The 16,266-nt window shown below is 36.9% G+C and overlaps 1 protein-coding gene across 2 annotated transcripts; it reads right to left on the bottom strand.

Moving 5' to 3' along the window:
- Positions 1–2,328: 2,328 nt before the first annotated feature.
- On the bottom strand, positions 2,329–16,205 carry cdca2 (cell division cycle associated 2). 2 transcript variants are annotated; one of them, XM_008119854.3, is made up of 13 exons: positions 15,754–16,205; positions 14,347–14,480; positions 14,082–14,196; positions 13,083–13,282; positions 10,607–10,697; positions 9,337–9,566; positions 8,798–8,855; positions 8,267–8,439; positions 7,839–7,890; positions 7,666–7,736; positions 7,234–7,362; positions 6,037–6,217; positions 2,329–4,618 (listed from the first exon to the last, which is right to left on the bottom strand). In XM_008119854.3, exons 1-13 carry the CDS (start codon positions 15,953–15,955, stop codon positions 3,687–3,689), a joined length of 2,568 nt encoding a protein of 855 aa, XP_008118061.2. In that variant the 5' UTR covers positions 15,956–16,205; the 3' UTR covers positions 2,329–3,686. The 2 variants fall into 2 exon arrangements, with proteins under 2 accessions (XP_008118061.2, XP_003226915.3); XM_003226867.4 differs by having other exon boundaries at positions 2,329–4,606; positions 15,754–16,203.
- Positions 16,206–16,266: the final 61 nt, after the last annotated feature.

The raw sequence follows: 16,266 nt of genomic DNA, 5'->3' as shown, positions 1-16,266 counted from the left end.
TGAGCACCAACCCCAAGTCAGATATGACTGGACTTAACGTCAGGGGAAACCTTTACCTATACTGTACTTCATGAGACTGGCAACAGCTAAAACCTCCTGTAAAATGCAGTAAATCCTATGGGTTGGTTTTTGTTGATACTAGCATGGTGTTCACCATCAAGTTAGAATACCTTTGTTAAGTCAGGTATTGCTTTTCATGCAGTTAAGTCCTAAGCAACTCAGATTGTGAAGAACTGGCTTATGATGGCCCAGACGTGGTCTATTTAGCAGATATGTCATTTGATGGACATTTGAACCAGGAAATGACCAATATGCTAATTAGCACTACTGTGGCTTTCTTCAAATGAATCATTAGTACCTTCTGCATTATCAATATCCTTGGAAAGGTGTGGCCAAGATACATCATGTTCCTCTGTTTCCATCTGTTTAGCTTCTAATTCATGCCAAAGCTTACTTGGAATGGACCAAAGTAGGTGTCTAACTGCTGAAACACCTCTTGAGAGATCTTTTTCCTTGCTGAATTTTGTATCTGTTCAAGTAATCCTTTCTATATAATCACTAATTCAGCATATATTGGGCCAACAAAAAACGTTGGAGGTTTCTACCTCCAACAAAGGTAACTTTTTATTCACTAGGACTGGATTTGGCAGGTTTTATCTATACAGCACTTAAAGGTTTTTCCAGATGTAACAATACAGAGGCATGCTGAGAAACTCCATGTTCTCTACCTAAGGGATATATTTTGTGCAATTTTAGCTGGCCCAATAAAGGTATCACTTGAGGGGAGGGGGTGTTGTTATATTTTGCTGTACAGACAACAAAGCTACTACCCCTGAATGTTTGACATGTTGTCTGTTGAAATCTGCATGTTCACGTTCTTGCTTTTGTCTGCAAACATCAAGAGTGCCAGCTTCCCTGCCTTCACTATTGTGGTGTCATAAAGACAGGAATGCAAATCCATTAGTAAAAATGTAAGGTATTTACATCTAACCCAAAGTACCAATAAAATTCTGTAGATAGCTTACAAACATATCAAGACTATAAAACAAGTGCCTTCTCAAACAACTAAAACACACAGAAATTATAGTGACCTCCCCACCTCAAAAGATTCTCTACTTGAGGAAAACTACAGAAAAATTCAGGTTTTTGAATTTTTTTTATCTTGTATGTTCTTTTAAAATATGTAGAGTATGATGCTAGTTCTCCATGATTTTTTCCAGAATTAGGAATATGCCAAACCCTACAGAACTACGACATTTATGTTGTACTTCTCTGGGTTTAGAAAGACAAACAGGACCCATGGGGGTGAGCTTAATTCATGAAAAAGTACCACCTGGATTTCTTTGTGTGAATACTGCTGTTGTGTGCCTTCAAGTCATTTCTAATTTAGAATGACCCTTTCAGAGGGTTTTCTGCAGGCTAGTTATCCAGGGGGTTTTCATGGCCAAAGAGGAATTCGAACCCTGATCTCCAGCGTCATAGTCCAAAAATCATCAAGTCACTATACTGGCTAGGGAAATGACTCTAGATATTACATCTCCACAAATCTTATTTGCAGTAACATACATATTTTTCCAATTTTATGCATTACATATAGAGTAACTGCTATTTATGTGTGAAGACAGACATATGAGGGAATAAAACCCCTAAAACACAAATGAAATTTGTTCAGAATGCTAGAGAGATTAGACCTGCAGGCAGCTTGAAGAGCAATTGTTGAGCCAATCCCTGTCTTTAAAAATAAAATCCACAATGTTCTTCTGGATAAAATGAGAGCCCCCTAGAGAGCAATGTGCCGGAAAATCAAATCAAAGGACAAGTCCAGTAACATCATTCCATGGTGATCCCATCAAGCACACTGACACTGAAGCCATCTCACCCATGACTACCAAAAATGCTCGTTTGAAAAATCCTTCATGTTTCCATCACTTCTATTTCAGTCATGGATAGGCAACTTCAGCTTTGTTTTACGTCATCTGGAGTACAATTAAACCAAATTAAGCTCTTTTAAATTACCAATATGAATGTACTTATATATTTTTCTTTCCAATTTCACTCAATATAATTAGCAAATCTAATTGAAACAGGTTAAGCAATAAAGTACGAAAAGAATCAATATCAAAACATTTAAAGCCATCACAGTACTCAGACTTTTATGTAAAAAAAATAGCACAACTATAAACATTCACATTTTTCAAAAATACAAGAAAAAGATACAGACTGAATACAGGTTTTCTTCCATCAAGGATAGAACATTGCTGAACAAACCTCCTATCACAAAATAAGATGTGAATGGATAGTTTACTGAAATGACAGCTTGAAAACAAATCAGGCACACAAAAAGTTTATTTTGTTTGGTCAGAGTATTGATAATATAGTTTGTACCATCATAGATTTCAATAACAGGTAAGACTGATTCAGATTCTGCCTCTGAAACCAAAAGAGCTGGGCGAAGTTTAGCATTTGCTGAAAATTCAATTGAAATTATTATTAAGTCTCATTTATTTCAATGGAGTTACAATAAAAACTAACATTTGATGGATTGGTTTCCCAACTACTGCCACTTTTACATTCAGTTGTTACTTTATTTTAACTTCAAGAAAGAGGATTTAGATATACAGTGCCTTTTACAAGACAACTCAAAAAAACCCACATCTCTTTTTTAAAAGGCATGCCATACTGCCCTCTTCTGATACACTGGAGATACAAGCCTTGAAAAGAAAATTTCAACTTGAAATTAAACTGTCCAAGTTTAGAAAGATATAGGTTGCCTATGTTAAAGATAGACCATAAAATATTTAGACAGAACAAATTCAAGAAAGAAAATATACTCAATAGGTCATTATAAAAAGCCAAGACTTTTGAAATGAAAATGAGATTTTAATTCTACAATGTATGCAATAAAATTTTCTTATAAGCTATTGCAGTGATCAGTGACAGGAACAGAAAACCAATTTTCTGGGCAGTGGTAAACACCATTTTATATACACATCAGTAGATTAATATACAACTTTAATTTTTAAAAATATAGCAAGTTGGTGTATGAAGAATCTCACCCCATTAAACATTTTACCACTTTTAACAATAATTTCAAAGCTTATATATTTTAACTCTCCCAATAGCGAAGACTAATTTGGAACAATAAAAGTTCTTTTTAAAAACTCCCCAGAGGTGTGTATATTTGAGAGAGACATTAATCAACCTAATCCCAATGCTAGCGTTTTAGGTTGAATGGTGAACAAGCCCTTTCAAAAGAGCAATTTAGCCCAAAATTAAATGTGCACAGAATTCTGTGCATGTCATATGAAACCTACATGAGCTGAGACTTTCCCATTGTCATTTCTTTGCTATTACCAGCTGACAATCAGTTCTCTGACACTATTCTTCTGAATAAGGAAACATTAGATGCCAGTCCAAAAACTTAAGTCTGAATTTTATCAGCTATATGCAATAAACTATATGTTTAAAACTTCCATCATGTGTATCCTTTATTTCCCTTCTGTATTTTTCTTCTTAGTGCATGCACTTTTTGTCAACATTTTCTCTGTGCAGCATCAATAATGATTTCCTTAACCTTTTTCAAAAATCCAAATTATTCCGGTTTCATTTCTCATATCTGGCTAACCTTCCCCCTTCAAATAGGGATAGTCTTAAATTATTTTTTTTTTAAATGTGCTCCTTTCCTTTCAATAGCAGTAATCGCTTTTGTATCCAAGACTCGCTCTTCTGCTTCTCTGGGCCTTCAAGACAACATTGTTGTTTTCTTTAGCACTGAGCACGCCAATGCTCTTCCTTTTCTTTACCTTATAAGGGCCAGTTGGAACATGAGCATTTTCCTGCTCTTCGCTCATCAGGAAGGGCAACTGGATGCTAATGGCTTCCTTTTGAGGAAGCAGCTCCGATTCTTGAGGAATGGAGGACAGTCTTCTCTTGATGCCGCAGGCTGAATCAGGTATCTGAATCCAGGCCAGTCCCTCCTTTTCTGCATTTTTATCCCTTCTCATGCTGCGCCTCACCCTTCTGGAGGTACTACTGAAGGAGGCCTCTATACTGCATTGTATGCTATGTAAGAGTTCAGAGTCAGCTGGTGCAAGGGAAAGCTCTTCCATATTGCCTTCAGGAATACTGTGAATGTTTCCAGGTGTTTCAGAATGATTTAGAAGATGAAAGCTTTGTCTTCTACATTTTCTTTTTGGAATCTTGTTGCGGTTCATGCTGCCACTCTCACTCCCTAATTGGGCTGCAGATTCTACGCTAAAAAGTGCAGTCCCTTCAGCTCTTGGTGAGTGTAGGATCTCATGTTTCTGCTGCTTCTTCGCTATTCCTGAACTATAGTCACTATTCAAAGCCTCTTCCTTTTCATTTAAGATAATCTTCAATTTCTTAGGAGATTTTTGTTTAGGTGACTCCAAGGGAAGCATATTTTTCAAAACATTTGCATCATCATCTGCAAGCGGCGAGAATGAGGTTGACATGTCCAATTCCTTTAAAAGGCACAGACTAGAATGCAGGGAGTCACCATCTTCGCTATCATTACGCAGGATGCAACTGTTTTCATCTCTTCCATTCTCAGATTCTCCACGAAGGTCACTCAAAATGGAATCATCTAAGACAGAATCTTAATTAGAGAAGACCAGGGCTACATACCACACTTCTGTTCAGTGTTTGAATCAAATACATAACCAGACTTTACTGGTTAGATAAAAGATTCAAACTCTCAAACAGGGGTCCCCAAACTAAGGCCCGGGGGCCGGATGCGGCCCTCCAAGGTCATTTACCTGGCCCCCGCCCTCAGTTTTATAATATAATATTTTTATATCAGTTTTAATAATATAATATATTGTATATACATATAATATTGATAATAATAATATTGTTATACAATATAATACTAATAATAATACTATATAATAATATTAATTATATGTTATATATTACATATTATATAATAGTACAGTGGTATAGTTCAATATAGTAATATATAATGCTAATATTGTGCTATGCTAATAATATAATATATTGTATGTACATACAGCTGCTTTGAGTCCCCTTCTGGGTGAGAAGGGTAGGATATAAATGTAGTAAATAAATGCAGTAAATAAATAATTAATTTTAGACTTAGGCTCGGCCAAAGTCTGAAATGACTTGAAGGCACACAACAACAACAATCCTAATTAACTTGACTATCTCATTGGCCAGTAGCAGGTCCACACTTTCAATTGAAATCCTGATAGGTTTATGCTGGTTAAAATTGTTTTCATTTTTAAATATTGTATTGTTCTTTCGTTGTTGTTGTTGTTGTTGCACTACAAATAAGACATGTGCAGTATGCATAGGAATTTGTTTGTATTTTTTTTCCAAATGATAATTCGGCCCCTCAACAGTCTGAAGGATAGTGAACCGGCCCTCTGCTTCAAAAGTTTGAGGACCCCTGCTCTAAAAAGCCTGTCGCAAACTCTAAACAGATGACTAATATAATAAAGTAACATTTCAGATCATTTTAACAAGCTGTATATTTGGCATTCCACAGTAATCTCCTAGTTTTCTACTCTCTTCTTAGACCTCTTCTCTACCTACCCCACATTTACTCCTAGTTCCTGAAAAGAGCGTGGGTAAGACTATTAAGCAGCAAAGGAAAATGGCAAGGGAGCCATTAGGATTAAAATTCTCAATCCATAACTAATTTGTTACACTAAGGTGTATTAATTCTGTCTGGGACTGGATCTACATTGTCATATAATGCAGTTTCAGAATGCAGATTAATTGCATTGAACTGGATTCTACAGTAGTGTACTCATGTACTCATGCAATCCAGTTAAATGCAGTTAAACTGCACTCTAAAATTGCATGATATGGCAGTGTAGATCCAGCTCAAAGTATCAAACAAAACAGCTGATGAAAACAGGATAGAATACTTTGAAAGTTTTGTAATGGAAAGAGGCTATACTGTTTGTATTAATGAGTCCCTCACTAACAACACAAGGAATTTTCTACTGGACTATGGGAATCAGAAAAGCAGACTATAGGTTTACATACCAAAGATTGAAATGCATGACTCGGGTGTGTGCTGATAAGATGACCCAAATGAGATATCTTCTGTCACCTCAAGAATTGGACTCAAAAGAGGTGTCTTTGATGCAGTTTCTCGCTGTCCATACAATGCTTTTTGCTTCTTTTTTCTCTTTCTCCTCTTTCCAAAAACCCTGCATTTAGCAGCCTACAAAATATATAGGTGATATCATTACACACTCTGTTAAGATTACATTTATAACTTGCAGTTAGTATATACAAGCTAAATATTTGTTCCTTGCTGACTGAGATTTAGTCTATTGAGGAATTCTGTTTCAATGGATTGGGAAGCAAGTTCAAGCATGTACCAAAAAGCCTTGTGAGTTAGCAACTCCCTCATCAAATACCTTAATACAGTCCTTATATTACATTACATTCAAATACATTTTATTTACTGAAGAGAACTGTTTTAAATGTAGGCAAAACAATTCAATTGTATTGGTGTATCAAGTCACAACAAAAATTAACCTTGTCTACAGAAGGGATACACTTAGGAGGTTAAACTTCTTTAAAATAATTTAGACAATTTCAAAGCCAGGATTGCTGTTTTTAGTTCAAACTTAACAAGTCCCTACAATTTGCAACATACATCATTTTCCTTCTCCTTGTCTTTCCAGTAACAGTACTGAAAACCTTCATTGTTCAAATTTGTTATTGTTATTAACTGCTAGCAAATCAATTCTGACTTAGGATGATCCTATGAATAACAGACCTCCTAGTTATTCTGTAGGCCAGGTCTTTCAGACTCAGGGCTATGGCTTTCTTAAGCATGGCTATTTGCCTGTAATGTGGTCTTCTTTTCCTATTTGCCTTCTACCCTATCAAAAACTGTCATCTGATTTATCCAAGATGATGAGTCTAACTAGTTTCAGTTTCTCATATGTCCAAAATAAGAGTCTCTATTTAATTATCTTGGCTACATAACTTGATTATCTTCCTATCAGTTTTCTGAACCATACAAAGAGATAGAAAATACAATTACAAGGAGAAACTAACTTCAACATTCCGTGAATTATCTTTACACTTGAGGATCTTGTTTAGTTAATTATTAACCTATTTAACCAATTGACATCTCAACGATGCACTGTGTAATCCACCATTAAAAACAGGACTATACAATGACAATCTACCAAATCAACATCTGCAATGTAAAATATTACTCACTGGTTTCTTTTTCTGAACAGATTTTGCTTCAGGTGCAGTCTTTTGAATTTTATTGGCTTTGTGTTTGGAATTCTTGATTTGCATTTTGCTTGCAAGGGTAAAATCTGTTTCTTCTATTTTGCTGTAATGCTGTTAAAAATTACTCATATTATGAAGTTAGTGTATAAAAAACAGACATTGCCATAAGTCTAAAGCTCTCTCACATAAACAAAAGAGGCTAAGAACACTGCATCACACAGGTTTAAAATGTTGAAACAATTACTTTCTTTGCTATTCTTTTAAAAAATATAAGTAACATCCTATTTTATCAACAGTTATAATACTATCATGCAATAAATAGTTGAGTGTAATTTTCAGTAAACTATATAAGATTAATTGATTGTGAGAGTCCAGTTTGGAAATTCACTGCTCAAAAAAAAATCATACTTTTACCTGATTTATAGCAGACGATCTCGTTATTCTACGTGCAGGATCTTGGATGTGAAAAGAATGTTTGCTTGTTTCTAAAAGACCAACAAAGATTTAATAAATTGCATATATAAGTTGAGTATTTGTCCCTTGTTGCAAAAGGAATGCAAACTTTAAAAACACAGAAGCCTAGCTACCTTCCAGATGATCGTCTGCAGCGCTTTCTGTACCTTTTGATGCTTCTTGATTCTGTAGCAAGAAAGTAACATTCCAAGCATGTTGTTACAAGAAAAGAAACATTCTTATAGAACAAACTATTGCAACAGAGCAGTGACACCAAATATTAAAAAATAGGTTCGGAATGTGACTTATGGTTATAGATACCGAGTTGCAAACTGATATACTGTACAAGGCGTTATGAAATAGGTTATGTGGTCACTAAATATGAGATATCAAGATACATTAAGAAGTTCAAGCTTCAGCTACTTATACTTCACATACTTATAAAGACCAGAGTATGAATTAGTTCCTTTAGTAAACTAAAATTTCTATATTTGGAGGGGAGTATCTGAACAGAACATTAGTTCCAAGTATATGAATCCCACAAAATGTGAATCTAACTTACATCATTGCGATCAACATCTGATTGGGAAAAGGATTCCTTCTCAGGACTCATGTTTGGAGAACTTCCTCTTGAAACTGAAGAACTGAGTAGAACTCTTTTTTTATGTAATGGAATATCATCAGAGTCTAGATCTTCATTCTTTATAATTACTTCATCTGATTTGGTAGTTCTTTCTGCACCCCATAAGGTTTTATGGGTGGTAAACAAAAAACAAACAAACAAGGTATGTAAAAAAGTTTAAATCAAATGATAACAAAAAGCAAAATACATAAATTATTAAAAGGCCAAAGGAAAAAGACTTATGATGCCTCAAAGGCCCAACACGCTGGTAATGGGAAGGCAAGTCCATAACTGAAATGAAATTAACTAAAAGATTCACTAGGCGCTCCAAGGAAAATTATGTTCTTCCTACCGCTCTCAATTATCACCCCATTTTCTCAATTGGTAAGGCTTTGGAAACCTCTTTGACCACAATGACAGAAGGCTTGACCCTTCAGATTCTCTTGGATCAAGACTTCCATAATTCCTCACCATTAGCTGTACTGCCAGGATCTGCTGAAAATTCATCCTTTGTATCATAAATGTGCTCCTATGAAAACAAGTGTCTTAATTAGTTAATAACAGATTATATGGTTTGATTATAACAGCTTGCTTACTTCAAGATGGAATATAAGAATGCACTGAGTTTTTCCATTGACAAGTTTCACTATGTTTCTTATGGGATTTTGAAGCTTTCGTCGGAAAAACAATTATTTGTACAGTAAAGCTTAATATGCACATCATATGGCACCAAATGTATGCATTAGTGGCTATCAGAAATGATATGCAACATTAAAAAAATCATAGAATGACCTTTCTGTGTATATAATGACTAGGATAACAATATTTAGTCTCTGCCAATCAAGTCTGCTCCTCTGAAACAAGAACTACGGAACACATCTGATGCAGAATCTAACCTCTTAATGTAAACAGGAGATTTTGTCCATATTCCAATGATCTCAGTGCCACATAAACTTCCTAAATGAACTTTGCCCAGTATTAAAAATGATTTCCAATCCATCCAAACTTACAAGATGGTGTTCAATGCCAACTTCCTTATCTCCAGTTTCTACTCGTCTTTTCTTCAAAACAGGATGAGCAGAACAGAAAGACAAACGATTTCTTTGCACAGGTGTGACAGGAGGCTTGGTTTCATCAAATAATTCCAAGCTTTGTTGCTCTGCAAATCTAACTTTCTTACAGTTCTTCTGAATTGTAGCACTCTGGTTTACTTCGTCACTGGCATGTGAGAACTGCTTACCTTCAAAATATAAAAAGCAAAAACAAAAAGGCAATACTAAAATTTTAGTGTGTAAATATATCAGATGTACAAGGAGCTGGCAAGTTAACAAAATGGGGGATAGGGACAGGAACTGCTTTCACGATTTTAAAAGATTTCTGTATGTTGCTACAATACTGCAAGCATTTTGTTGTCTGTTACTGCTGAATCATCACTTTTTATATAGTTTTCAATTTTATAACCTGACTATAATCTATTTAGTGCAGTAAACCAGCGTTTCACATGTGGTAAATAAGCTACAAAATCACAGGAGCCTTCATCATCTTCACCCTCCCTTAGTAGTTTCACAAGGTCTTCAGAAGCTTACACTTTCCTTAATTCTGTTTTCCATACTGACTGAACAACTAAGCTAGTGGTTATGTTTATTACAGTTACAATTAGCCACGGTTTATGTCTGAAAAAGACATTGAATCATTTAAGTAGAACAAAACACTTCTTGAACTTCTCTTCACAGCTATGGCCTGGAGAAGGGCCCAGGAAACAGCTATGGAATATGCTTTATTCTTATTACACGCTTCCAAGGATTACCCAGAGCTTTCTTTACAGAACCTTCCTATTGCTAGTTATCATTTCTTAAAAAGGCATGAAGAAACTGAGGGTTGCCCTTGAATATGGTGGTTTCTATATTTTATATTGTTTTATTACCATATTTCTTCAATCATAAGACACCACCAATTGCAAGATGCACCCTAATTTCAGTACCACCGCCATCAAAAATACATAAGATACACTTGCAATTCTAAGACACACACCCATTTTCACAGATGTTTATATGGGGAAAAGGTGCATTTTAGAATTGAAGAAATGCAGTATCTAAAACTATAAATGTTATTAAGCCTTATATTCAAGTCAAGTACAGCATGAAATGGGCTGACCATAAAGGATTATATCACTGAAAAAGAGCACTCATTGCCATTTCTTGACTTTTGTTTTATTTTCAAAAATTATATTTAAGAAGATAAAGCTTACATAAAGTCAATACATAGAAAATTAATTCTTACCACATGGAGTCCTTGATACGCCCTTACATAGTGTAGTTTTCAAAATCATGCCTCCAGATTTTGCACTACTTGCTAGCAAGCCAGGGAGTGCCTAAAGAAACCCATTATTACGGTATATATGAGGCATATTCAAATCGCTTTTCAGAAGACACATCAGTTTAGTTTACATAACTGACTGCTGACCAGTTCAAATCCTTGCAATATAGCCATACAAAACACATGAAGTAGAAAAGCCCAGGTTGGGAAAGGATATAGATGAAAGAGGATTGGCAGTCAGACCATGGCAAGAGTCCTTGCAGAGCTCCTGACTAAAGAAAATAGGAAGAAAAGATGCATTTCACATTCCTCTGGAGAATAACCAAAGCATTCCTTGAGTTTCCTCTGATAATGAGGAAGCCAATTTGAACTTAGTGTTGTTGTCCAAGTCAAAAAATAAATTCAAGAGATAAGCGACTTCACTTTTTTTGTATGTTCCCATGAGAGAAATAGAAGCCATTTTACAGTACCAAAGCCTAGAAGGCTCTCTGAAGTACAGTAGAGTCTCACTTATCCAACATAAACGGGCCAGCAGAACGTTGGATAAGCAAATATGTTGGATAATAAGGAAGGATTAAGGAAAAGCCTATTAAACATCAAATTAGGCTATGATTTTACAAATTAAGCACCAAAACATCATGTTATACAACAAATTTGACAGAAAAAGTAGTTCAATACGAAATAATGCTAAGCAGTAATTACTGTATTTACAAATTTAGTACCAAAATATCACGATTTATTGAAAACATTGACTACAAAAATGTGTTGGATAATCCAGAACGTTGGATAAGCGAGTGTTGGATAAGTGAGACTCTACTGCATATTGTTTCAGAACCACTTTGAAAACCAAATCTGCATCATCTTCTCTTTGTTTTGGGCAGGTGAGAAAAATGTGAAAATACTCAGAGCTGTTTCACAAAGGCACTGTTCTCTTCTCTGGGGGAGGAGTGGGGTAATGGCAAGACAGTAGCATCAGTTATATACAACAGCTCCCTTGCACCGACAGAGAAATAATCTGATTAACAACTATTTAGAAAAGTGTTTAAAAGGTGGGGGTAAAGATCCTGACTGTGACAAATGCAGGCACCAATTTAATACAAGTATGTGTTTATGACACTCTGCACTTTAGCTCTCTCCATAGCCAATTGATGACAAGAGGACAACAGTGGGTGGATAGATAGGCCCTGGCCATGAGCTACTGAGTGTATCCTCTCAGATCCTTGGCCTTCGTTCATTATACCCTCTCACCAAATGGCCATGGAATTGAGAGTGCCCCAGGAGAGGTAATGCAATAGCTCAGAAAGCAGGAAGGACTCAGTTATGCCTGGCAGAGCTTTATCTGAAAGATCCATCAAGAGCTTAGCCAGGGCTAATCCCATAAGCATACACTGAAAACCAGAGAATTAAGACAGATTCATAACCTTCGAAAAGAAAAAAATAATTCTGATACATTTATATGATATTGGTTAAGTTTCAGTTATTACTACAAGCACAATCACTAGCTGTGATGTCTCATGGGCCTTGTAGTCCCGTTCCTAGTGCTATTGTGGCAGATGAGGAAAACATGGGATTTCCACCAGTTCAGCTTGAATCGGAGCCTCGCCACCTGGAAGATGTTTGTCCTCAGGAAGTTGACCAAACAAGCCTTGGGCAGAATTCTCCCCCGTTTTCCCGAAAGGACAATTATAATAGAGATAGAGGAGTCAGGGAGGCTAATCGCCGGAGCCTCAGAATCGCTGCCAGACAATTAGCTGATTAGGTCTGCTTCCCTTGGGAAATTCTAAGGAGTCATGCATCTGGACAGAGTTGGGTTTCGCTTCTTGTTCTCCAGAGAAAGTGTTCTGTTGGCGGGAAAACAAGACCCTATATAGGGGTTTTGCCGCAAGGGGAACCTTGCGGAGTCAATTGTTCAGCTTGAGGAGAGAGATCGTGTGTGGACTTCGTATTCCTTGTTCCCTGCTTCCCGGATCTAGTTTCAAGTCTTGCCTTGCTTCACGTTTTGCCACGGACCTTGTTTCATGCTTCAAGTTGTCACGTTCCAAGTCCTTGATCCAGCCAAGAACCAAGCCTATGATCCAGCCTTGTTGTCAAGCTTCAATGGACTAAAGACCTTGTCATCTCCCCACACTATTGCTTGGCAAAGTGTGTGTTTCGGTTAATGGATTATAACTTTGAACTCTAATATCTTATATTGGACATTATTTTCCTGGACTATATTTGGCCTTTCCTGAAAGGTCTGCTTCTGAACTTTATTCTTCACTTGTTTTTATTGACTTTATATAATTCTTTAATAAAGATATTAGATAGATTCTGGTCTCTGCGCATGGTTATTGGTGCTCTGCAGCCTGGATCCTGACACTAGCCCATGGCATTTGTTTTGCATTATGGCACAGCATTTAAGGCAATTTAATTATACAAGTCTTAATGTATACAAACATACCTTTGTAGTTTCACCTGTGTCAGTGTGGAAAGGCTTTGATGATGGTGACACGATATTGTGTTCTTGTATATCAGGGGAAGTTTTCCCTCCATTTAAAGATTTAACTGTTGTATTTTCCTCAAAAGTAAGTGTTCCACATACTAATGGCAAGTTCTGGTCCTCTTCCAATTCTTCATGTGGTCCTGCATTGATTTCTTTAGCTATATGCAATAAATGCAGAAACACATGTCTTAATACAACATCAATTATGTTGACAAAGCTCAAACAGTAAAGTTCAGTATTCAAGACTAGAGGAATTCAGATTTTTCTTCTGAACACTCCAACTATATGTTTCATGGTACCAAAAAGATCTCATTACTGAACATATGAAGGTCTAGAAAAGCCCTGAAACAGAACAAGGAAGTACAAGAGGAACTAAATCTTAAATCCACAAATTCAATAATTATATTCTGAATAACTTGTAATATAATCAATGTTGATGCTTATAACACAGGCCTAAAGCATATTTCTACCTGTAAATTGTATCAATATTGCATTTTTTTCATTCACACAGCAACATTATTTTCTCAAAAATCTAGAAAAAAAATCATCTGTCTTCAAAAATTTTGAAGAATTTTACATCTCTACTCTTACCAAGATTCAAAAGATGCTATCACAGGTATATAGTCAAGTCTTATACCCTACCACCAAAATTACTTAAGACAAAGATAATATATAGACCTTGAGATAAATACTAGACAATGTCATATTGAGAACTAGTGCAAACAAAACTTCACTTCACTTTATTTCTTAATTAGTCGCTCTCCACCAGAGTGTTCCGAGCGACTTACAATTTAAAATATCATTCCACAATATAAAAAACATTCAACCTAAAAACATTCAACCTAAAAACATTCAACAGTGACTATAAGTGACTTTAGTATAGCTTTTAAAAATTAAGTTGCACTCTTTTAGAACTCAACAACAAATTTCAACAGCAAAAACACCAGGTTTACTTACAGGTTTCAGCTACATGGATTTGTCTTTCCTCAGTTTCCTCAGGTGACTTAAAAGACGACTGGAAGGCAGCGATTTTATCCTTTAGAAAAGTGTTCTGATGGGTAAAAGGGCTAGCCTGTCCAAAGACAACACAAAGCGGTACCTGAACAATGTGAAGTTTAAATTCAAAATTTATTTCTAACTAGCTGTACCCGGCCATGTGTTGCTGGAGCCCAGTCTGGTTAAATGGAAAAGAAAGGGAAAGAGTACATTATGGTATATCTACCTGCAGCAAGGCGTCTTGCTTCCTTGCTCGCCGTTGGTAAGCAATGTACCGGATAAGAGAATTATTTTCTGGTGACCCCCGAATTCCAATTGTTGATCGACGCCCGAGTTTGTTTAAAACATTCTTAGATTGTCCTAAAACAAAAACATAAAAAGCATTATATACTGAACTGTTATGTAAAGGGAACACACATTTCTAGGCACAATTTTTTTCAATAAACAAAGTGCTGATGATGACCTTTAATGCCCTAGATGGTTCAGGTCCACGCTATTTGGTTGACCGTATCCCCTCGTACAAACTTGCCTGGGCCTGTAGAATAATCACAGGATGTCTTACACTTACACCTGCTGATAGTATTTATAAGCTAGCTGGCATTGCCCCCCTCCCCACGATATGTGATTTGAAGTTGCTGCCAATTGTGAGATAAATAAGGGTGAACACAGAGAAAGCCACCCATTCCATGGCTATCAACCTCCTCCCAATAGACTTCAATCAAGGAAAAGTATCATGAGAACCACCACCCCTTTTAATATTCCTTCAGCAACAAGAATATCTTTGTGGGCAGCAAAATCAGGCAATTCCAACTGGATCTTCCTCCAGAGGCAAATCAAGAATGGGCAAGGTTGCTGTGAGTTTTCTGGGCTGTATGACCATGTTCTTGAAGCATTCTCTCCTGATGCTTTGTCCACATCTACGGTACGCATCCTCAGAGGTTGTAAGGTCTGCTCGAAACTAAGCAAGTGGGGTTTATATATCTCTGGAAAGTCCAGGGTGGGAAAAAGAATTTTTGTCCGCTTGAGGGAAGAGTGAATGTTGCAATTGATCACTCTGATTAGCATTTAATGGCTTGCAGCCTCAAAGCCTGACTGCTTCCTGCCTGGGGCATCCTTTGTTGGGAGGTGATTAGTTGGCCCTGGTTGTTTCTAATTTGGAATCCCCGTTTTTGAATGTTGTTCTTTATTTACTGTCCTGATTCTAGAGGTTTTTAAAATACTGGTAGCCAGATTTTGTTCATTCTCATAGTTTCCTCCTTTTTGTTGATATTGTCCACATGCTTGTGGATTTTAATGGCTTCCCCAGGCAGGGAAGCCATTATTTTTTTTTAAGAAAAAGCTTTTTTCAATTGCATTATTCACTTGTTTTTAAACTTTGTGTTGCGCCTTTCATATTTGCCTAGCGTGGAGTGTTAGGGATATTCTTGCTTTTGCTGGAGGGACATTTAGAGTAGTGTGGTTCTCATGAATCATTTCCTTGATTTAAGTCTACTGGGAGGAGGTGCCATGAAATGGGGAGAAAGGCGGGGTATAAATCCAGATGATAATAAAATGTGGGTTACTGACACATGCCTCCCAAACCTCCCTTAAACACAAACGATGCAGACTGCCTGATTATCTCTTTAAACATTACCTTTCGTTTGTTTTGTAAACGACTCCGGGGTAATGCCAAAATCAGCTGCTGTCAGAGTAGAGAAATCGAGAGGCTTTGCAGTGCTTTCAAGGCCTTGTTTTGGTCCCAGTCCACTCTGGCGAGGGGTCAAATAGGTGGGCCTTTCCACGGCGCTGGGCCTCTTTGGGGAGGCGCACGTGTTGTGTGTGGACAAACTTGCCATTGAGGCCTTTGGCGAGGAACAGCTTGCCTCAGTAAAGCACCTTCAGCTAAGACATCCTCTCCCTCCGCCTGCCTCAGCTCGACTGCCTCTTTCTCGCGCTCTCCGTTCAAACAAGCCTCCTCACCCGCAAGGAAACTACGTATCCCTCCGCCTTCTCTCAAATGAAGCATTTTATTATTCTTATTTCCCGCTTCCCTTAAATTCTGGCCTGTTTTGTGTCTCACGTGACCGAACCTCTCCCACCCTTTTCCACCAATGAAAGGAGGAACCGCCCACATCCCCGGGACTACTTTTCCGCGCGGAAGGATCAA

The sequence above is a fragment of the Anolis carolinensis genome, unplaced genomic scaffold, assembly GCF_035594765.1.
Source record: "Anolis carolinensis isolate JA03-04 unplaced genomic scaffold, rAnoCar3.1.pri scaffold_8, whole genome shotgun sequence".
NCBI lineage: Eukaryota > Metazoa > Chordata > Lepidosauria > Squamata > Dactyloidae > Anolis > Anolis carolinensis.
This window is presented reverse-complemented; position numbering and strand designations above follow the sequence as displayed.